Source organism: Malurus melanocephalus, unplaced genomic scaffold (assembly GCF_030028575.1).
Source record: "Malurus melanocephalus ecotype Western Australia unplaced genomic scaffold, MMel_1.1 scaffold_725, whole genome shotgun sequence".
Lineage (NCBI taxonomy): Eukaryota > Metazoa > Chordata > Aves > Passeriformes > Maluridae > Malurus > Malurus melanocephalus.
Genome location: NW_026623957.1, coordinates 97,654 through 106,230, shown reverse-complemented (window position 1 = coordinate 106,230; position 8,577 = coordinate 97,654). Strand labels below are relative to the sequence as shown.

Below are 8,577 nucleotides of genomic sequence, written 5' to 3'. Positions count from 1 at the left end.
ACTGGACTGTGYTGCTCAGAGCAACCTGACCTTGWGTGTTTCCAGAGATGTGSCATCCATAGTYTCTCTGRGCAACCAATTACAGTGTTTGACCACCCTCGTTGTAAAAACTCTTCATTATAGCAAACCTAAATCAGCTCTTTTTCAGTTTAAACYCATTACTCCTTGTCCTATTGTAACAGGCCCTGCTAAAAAYCCTGTCCTCMTGTTTCTTAYARTCCCCCTTTAAGTACTGAAAGGCCTCAATAAGGTCTCTCCAGAGGCTTTTGCCTCTCCATGCTGAACAAACAGAGCTCATTCAGACATTCCTCATAGAAGAGGTGCTCCAGAGCTTTTTTTTGTAGCCCTTTTCTGCATCTCACTCATTTGGCACAATTTACACAGACCAAAGGTCCTATATTTTCCCAAAGARAAGTATTTTCCCTACAGAAGGCAAAACAGACTCATTTCCTAGAACACCAGCTAAAAAGTATGGCATCCTCGCTGGATTCCTTGGTCATACCCAGGCGTGGAATATGATTGCAGAACTGGGTGACTGTCAGAACTTATACCAATATTTAACATGAAACAGCATTAGGATTTTTTGCAACTGTGGGAATTTTAAAGCTTCCTATGCTTACTTGGAAGGRGATGGACAGGCTCTCTATTTTTTCCACTCACTTCACAGAGATGACATTAACACTTTGGCAATAAAACCTCTGCGAGCTGTCAAACGCATGGCAAGAAGTATCACAACCACCGTGTGTTCCAGAGTAGTAAGAGTGGCTAATTACAAACAGAATTTTGGCAACCGATTATTTTTTTCAGGCATTGTCTTTGGGAAGGTAAGTCCGTGGAAAGGTTAACCCTTTGTTCMCTGGCTYGTGGATCCAGCACGACTTGGTTCTRGCAGGAGGTGAGGATTGGAGACCGCTGAAACCTCCGGCTCGGTGGATCTGGCCGCTCTCCCGCAGTCCCTGTGAGTCACCAGCGCGGGGTTAAGCGAGCGCTGCCCGGTTCCTACGCTGCCCCTGCACCGGGCTCGCCGCCGCCCGCCGCCTCCATCCCTCCTGGCCCGATCCGCGCCCCGGGATGCGGCATTCCCGGTGCTCCCGGTGCTCCCGGTGCTCCCGAGCATGCCCCGCCCCGTCGGACCGCGCCGCCCGGGAGCGGGGCGAGCACCGGGAGGGCGCGGTCAGGCAATGCCCCGCCCCCCACAGCTCCCATTGGTGGAAGGATCCCGTGGCCACGCCCAGGGGCGGGGCCGGGGCGGGCGGGACGGCGCTGTCCGAGCGGCGGGGCCGGGACAGAGCGGCGGCTGTGGCCGGAGCGGGGACGGGGACAGCGGGGACAGCGCCATGGCCGAGAAATACGATGTGATCGTGATCGGGGGCGGCATCTCAGGTGGGTCCGGGSCGGGACGGRGCGGCCCCCGCCCGCTTCCCCCGGGACATCCCGCCGGGAGCGCTCCCGGAGCGGGGCCGGGCGGGGCGCGGGGGTGGCGAGGGGCGAGCGCGGTGCCAGAGCCCCGGGGGCTTCGGGTGACTCGGGGGAGAAAAGGGAAAGTGATCCGTGTCGCTGTGTTAGGGACAATTGCTGCTCCTTGCSTGGGTTTGGGCTCATCGGGGGGGGRAAAGTGACTTGGCGGTGTCCGCAGGTGCGGGACGAGGCCGGGGTACGGGGATGCGGGTTGGGATTGGTGCATCCCGAGAAAAACGGGGTTTTGACGTGGGTTTTTTTAGGCTGCTCATGCAGCGGTGGCAATGGTTTTGTTTGGAAAAATGCTGCAGGATAAACGTCTGGGGATATCTGTAGGTTAGGTTTTGGTGCGGTGAGAAGGGCTGCACTGGAGACAGCCCAATTCCCCCAGGGCCATGGGCTCCTCGCACTTTACYAGGCAACACTTCCCAAAATACTCTTCAGATTACTTTGACAGCAGAAATTGCATCATGGTCCCTCATCTTTATGCTTTAAACCAACACATTAATTAATTATTTTAATGTTACCTAAGATGAGAATGTTGCTGTGTTGGAGGAAATTAGTGTCCAGGTTGTCCATCAGGTCCATGCTGTGTTGGCAGCTTTGGCCAGGTCTCAGTTTTCAGGCAGTCCTTACCTCACCAGAGATTCAGAAAAGGTGAATTCTGTGGTTGTGTGGCTTCAGTGATACTATTCAGCCACTATTGGTGTGGGTAAAGTTAGGTTTTATTGGTATTGAGAAGGAGTCAGAGGCTTTTCTTTGGTTAATCTGCAGTGAATTAATGCATGAAATACCAAATGGTTCACTTAATTACGTTATTTCATTTACTAAAAGAACAGTGATTGTTTAAATAATTATTTGTGAATATGTAATTATGCAAATAATCTGTAGTATCACCAAACAGAAAGAAAGAATCTGGACCTATATTTCCTTGCTTTTTAGTTTTACCAGATGCCTGGTAATTTTCCTGCTGGCATGAGACATTTGGTCTTGATCCTTAGGGTTCCTGTACACAGTGTCCTTAGGGAATTACCACCCATCCTGTGTGCAGCTGATGGCAACATCCTGTTCATATGGCTTTTAGAGCTGGGGGAAGCTCTTGTTCCCTTCAGGGTGCCTTGCTCCCTCAGGTTCCCAGCCTGTTGCAGTGTCTCAGAAAATGCTTTGAGCGTTTTTAAGTGGTATCTTGCCTCACAAGTCCAAAATCACTGAGTTGTGAAGTAACATCTATGCCTTGGACCGAAACCTGGTGTGGGGGGATTGAAATGGAGACAAGCAGAAAATTTCAGGGTGCTCACAGTCCCTGAAAATTTGTCAGTGGTGAATGAATRTGTCACAGCACTCCTGGGCTACAGGAACATTTTTCATGCCAATGGAAACCCTGTGTCAGTGACACAGAGATTGGTGTTTGCCTGTTATGAATTAGAACAGGCATCGTTTTAAGAAAGCAGCCTTTGAAAAACAGACAATAAATGCCTTATTTAATATTTAATCCATCTTTACTCTACACTGCCATTCATAGTTGGGGATTAAACTCTGATCAGACTCTGGCCCACTTTGCTTTACTCACAGCTTCTTTGTCACTACGATTCCTGTACCAACATGCCCACAYCTCACTTCTGCAAGGGGCCAGACAATCCTGCTTTCTCATCTWGAAGAAAAAGTAATCTGTGTCTAGAGTTCTGCTTCTGRTGGAATAGATAGTAAATCATGCTCCAGTATGGACAGGATTTCCCCTCAACATCTCTCTGACTCCAATTATGACTTGTTGTTTGTATCACTGAAATTAAATTTGCAGTTGACTCATCTGATAATATTACTGTCTCCTCTCCTTCCACCTGGTGCTTGCAAGAAAGGATAGGAAACCTTGGGATTAACTGGTTCTTCACTAGAAGTACATGGAATGTGTATGAGGTGTAAGCAAGGTGCTTTTTGTATTGTGTGATCATCCCAGCAGTGGTGTTGTGGCTTTTAAAAAYATTTGTCCAGTGTTTCTGAMRTGAAGCTCAAACCCTGACAGGCAGCTCTGGAGTTATCTATTCTTTAAAGCAAARTGTGGTCCTGAAATTAATGAAATTTCAATTCCTGAGCAATGCCCAGCACATCCTACTCATTCATGTTCATGGCCTCTTCATGCCCACATCTGTATGAGGTCATTCCAGGGACAGAATCCACTCTGCCTGTAGGGAACTCTGCCTGGAGGGAGCTTCTGCAAAGGTGYCTCACAGAGGAGAGGCTTTTGGAGGAGCAACTCTGCTTGGGTGGCTTCTACCTCTGACATTTCCCTGCTGTACCCCACGGGATTGAGTTCAAACTGTSCAGGCTGCAGCTTTCTTTGGACCCCTACATAGCGGTTGGGATAGATTCCTTTTTTCACCTGGCCTTACACGTTAAAAATGTGGATTGTGGMCAGCAAAAGCCCCAGGCTCACATTTGTGTCACTCTTAGTGGATAATGTCCCCTGTAATACAGTTAATATTAATTATAGCATTTTTATACCAAAGCATATTAAACTGGCCCCTGAAGTTAAAGACTTTCCCCATACCCACGGGGAGTTTTTATTTGTATGGCTTGAATATTGCTCCCATTTTCTATTTATARGGTTTTCTACTGAACTGAAGAGTGTTGTTTTGGATTGATTTTGACTTGATTGATTTTATTTGTGTATTTTGGTTTAGGCTGTGTAATTCCCTCATTTGTTGAAACCCAGCAAGCTGCTGGCCCAAAATGTTGTAAGGGGGWCCTGGGTGCTGGGTCACTCCTCAGGCACTGCTCATTAACAACTGGACAGCATTAAGTGCTCAGAGATTTTTGACAGAAATCTCTGATATTTCGGCTTGTCAGATCTGGAAAAGAGCTGCTGTGACCTGCAATTTCTCAAAAYTTTTTAACTGACCTTATTGGGGCATATTTTCACATGGATAACAAAATGTGYTATGTTGACTCAAAGGTTATGTCCCTGCCAAATTTCTTGTGGCTGCTGCAGCTTCCATAATAGGAATAAACAAAAACAAAAAAAGGCATGAGTTTTCAAAATCAAATCTTTTTCCCCTAGACATTTAGAAATAGGCAGTCCATTTTGATGAAGGTTTTCCAGAAGAAAAGAATCACAAAAAAGAACACACCCTGAAAAACCAAGCTTAAGTAGTTCCACATTTAGAAAGAAAAGAAGGGGGGAAAAAGAGTGTAGAGTATAACAAAGTACCTTAGATTTTCATGGGGGTATATTCATGTTCCAGTCTCATYCTGCATGGAAGCCAAGTTTATCAGAAGATGGCATGGAGAATTAATAATGTTTGTCTGCATAACACAAACCAGAGAGTCAGCAGAGAGGGAGAAGTATGTCCAGAAGAAGGGAAGTCCAAAAAATCATGTATTCAAATGTCTTTTGGAAGAAATTTCAGCACATTGTGTTACAAGTACAAAACACAAGGGAAAAACAGACGTAGTTGAAACTCAAGATTACAATTCGCTGTCATGGATAGTTTCTTATTTCCACACAGAAGATGTTTTTTATCTGGAAACAGGGAGATTGTGTGGTTCTACAAAATCAGAGCTGAGATTTGCCAGCCATGTGCAGGAAACAGCGTTTTTTCTGTTGAACTTACAGAGGAGTCCAAGGGCCACAAGCTGCAGGAAAAGCTGGGATGTAAAAATAGTGGGGATTAGTCTTCATATAGAAATAAAACATATGATATTTTATTAAGATTTCTCTCTCTCTCCCTCTGTGGAAAAGCACTCTGTGTTGGCATCGCCAGCTCCACAGTTTGTGATCGACAGCCCTACCCCTCGAGCTACCTACGCCTTGGCTTTGGGCTCGGAGTGAAAGACTCAATAATGAGGAAATGCASATTTTCCTTGCTTGCCATCCTGGCAGCACAACTTCTGTTGTGTGCTGCTGTCCTGTTTGTTTTGACAGCTCGCCAAGCTGCTGGTGGGTGGAGGTGTCAGATAAACTGTCAAACACACAGTTGTTGATGTGAGATAGAATCAGTCCGACCTGCGTAAATCTACAGTGGTTTTCCAATAGATTTCTTTTTTTTTTTTCCACGGTATTTACCAGGGATGTTGCCTATAGGGATGTAATATTTGGTTCATGAAATGCATTCTCTGTTCAACTCTTTGCATTTGCCCTGTGCCTGGTTCCATCTAGCTAATTCCTTCCTTCCTTCTTTCTGGATCCAACCAGAAGGCTGATAATCAGCTTTAATGTTGTCATTTAGTACCAGAGATTCCTAAAGACCATTTTTTGGGGATGCAGAAATAAATAAGAATGTTTCATAGAACCCTGAGTACTGCTAGTACTCCCAATGTACTGCTAGCAAGCTGACTGTCATTGTGACAAAAATTTACAGCAGRAACAAAACTACCAGAACCCCCTACAAAGTGTAATGGGTGCTTTATACAATAATTGCAAATAAGCAAAAYACCAATTTCTATGTGCCTCCTTCCTCATATTGTGTTCTACTGTTTTGCTGCTGAAGTCTTATGAGTGTTATTTACCTCAACAAGCAAAAGAAATAGGCAAGTGGTTAGGACAGATCCCCAAAAATATCCTAATATAASAAAACACAGATTTTGGGTAATAGGACAGGCATTATGTCTTTCCTGGGAATACCAGTGCTGATGTTGTTGGTATTTGTGGTGATGGCATTGATCATAATTTAGCAGCAACATTTTTTCACTCACTTCTTTAGTTGAAGGTCATCATTTAGGTAACAGGAATTTATTCTGCACATTTTGATGGTAAAAAAAAAATTCAGTAGTTACAAAATGTGTGTAATTACCTTGAATATTTCCATAAGTAGGAAATATCAAATTGTCATCATTTTAATATGTAATGTGAGGAAAGATGCTGCATTTCCAACCCTGTGCTCACTGACTTTGTTCTGCCTTTGTTTTTGGGGAGGCCATGACTTTGGGGAAGGAATGTTTACTGCAGTGAGCTATGGACAAGAAAATCCAAGTGGGTGTGTACAGAGGAGTGGATTCCTCCTTGGGATAAAATTCCCTCYTCCTGCCCACTGTATTTCTGCTAACATTGTCCATGAGAAACTGTCTTTGTGCCCCTCAGAACAAGGCTGGCATCTGCAGAAAGCCTTTAGACAGTGGTGCCATTGAGACCAGTAAGTGGCTTGGTCTCATTTGGACAATGTGCTCTGTAACAGAAAATATTTATTCTCTTTTGGTTAAGATCTTTGCTGAATCAAGTGGATTTTTTTTTTCCCCAGGAGGGAAAAAAAAGAAAGGAATTGATGAAAAAGAAATTAATAAAATTTACCTGAAAGTGATAAAATACATAAACTCAGTCTCTCCCCAGTACTAAGAATTCTACAAGAAGGGTTGTGAAAGAAAGCATGGAAAGATAAAACACAATTTCTGACAAGCAGAAAATTAGTGATGTCATGGTRTCAGGCAACACTGAAGAAGAAATAAATATAGGCTTGTGATCCACACGGTGCATTCTTGCTCTTTTGTGTGAATTTAAGATGCTGTTACGGAATTAGTAGCATTGTTGGAGTTTTTTTTAATATTTTCAGTGGCAACTTAAAATCTTCAAATCCTTAGTCTGTGAAAAGAAACAGTTCTTTCATTCTCAGCTTTTTATGTGKTGTTGCCCATTTGTGGCTCTCTGGATGTAACTGAGCACATTCTAACTGTATTTTAGCACTTAAATAAATGCTATGATGTGCACAAAAATTCCAATTGAAAGGATAATCAGAGTTGCAGGAGAAGAAGAAAGAGGTGAGGAAGGGAGATTTTACTCTATAGCCATGGCAGAAATGTTTTGCATCTCTCATTGACAGGTTCATTTTTACTTGGCAAAGGGATTTCTAGCTGGAAAAATGAGAGCTGATTCTAAGGTGRCCATTGCCAGATTAAATAACTCAGTTGTGTTTAGAAAAATTTGGGTTTTCCATCAGAGAAACAGTAAAAATAATCACAGCATTAGGATGCTATTACAATGGAACTTTAATAATTATRTATTGCCAATTCTCTTATTTTACTGATGTGTATTACAATAATGACCAAAAAAAGTCTTACAGCTATTTCCCCGCTTAAGATCAGGAAAACACAGGGATTTTGCAGGAAAATTTTTCCGCATTTCCTCATTAAAGTCTGCTAGAGCACTGCAGTAATGAGTTAATCAACTTTCTCCCAATGTAGCTATCCCATGCCGTGTGCAGTAGGGTGCATCAACAAGGATTTTATGARGGAATGCTTTAATAGCTTGGTTTTCTTTAAACCTGACAGTGGATCTACAAAAGGCAAATGCACTTTTTCAAAGAAGTTCACAAGTAGGCAAACAACACATCTAGAAACYAGCAGCTTCCTTTTCAGTAGTAACATTCTCTGAAAAAAGAGACTCTTTSAGTAGTCTCTTTCTCTTTTTCAGGTGGCTTTTTCTGCCTTTATTTTGGTGTGCTCCACGTGGCACATACAGAGTGACCTCGGTCTGGGAGGTTAAAATTTTGGGGTATCTGCCCATCCTCASCCCACTTCACTGCCCTGGAGTGTTTTGGAGACATTCAGCTCACACTGTGTGAGAAGTGCTGTCTCTTGGAAAGTTTCTGGTGATTTTTGCTTCTGATCGTGTTGTATCAGTGAATCTGTTTGATGTTGTGGATTTACAGAGCTTAGATTTTGGAAAAGCATGGCTCTGTAGTGTTGGTATAAGATCACTAACACATTTCCAGTAAAGTAACTTTTTAAAACTCTGACTGTTTGTGCTGTAGAACTCAGACCTGCTCATAAGTCCTGTATCAACCCCARTATTGAGGCAACTTGGAATTATTCTCATATATTTACCCTTATGAATACTTCCCTACAAAATAGGAAACTGCTTTCCATATTACAGGACTCCTCTGGGAATTCAGGTTGAATCTCTTAAGTCCCAGTGTGGTTCCCTACCTGTGGAGTTGAACCTTTCTTTCCTATGAGATAGAGATGGGCTTTGTTGCATTACAAAATTCAATATTGTTCAACATCTCAGTGTTTCAGTCATGGGGTGTGTCTTGTAGTCTGCAGATTGCCATCAAGTCACCTTTGTTTCTTTTTCTTTTTCTTTTTCTTTTTCTTTTTCTTTTTCTTTTTCTTTTTCTTTTTCTTTTTCTTTTT

The 8,577-nt window shown here is 43.2% G+C and overlaps 1 protein-coding gene across 1 annotated transcript in view; it reads left to right on the top strand.

The window, feature by feature from the left end:
- The first annotated feature begins 1,262 nt into the window (after positions 1-1,262).
- Positions 1,263-8,577, top strand: part of LOC130584569 (amine oxidase [flavin-containing] A-like) — a 33,065-nt gene continuing 25,750 nt past the window's right edge. The window contains exon 1 of the mRNA XM_057384633.1: positions 1,263-1,383. Coding sequence (XP_057240616.1) covers positions 1,338-1,383 — 46 coding nt within the window. The 5' untranslated portion in view covers positions 1,263-1,337. The remainder of the gene's footprint in view (positions 1,384-8,577) is intronic.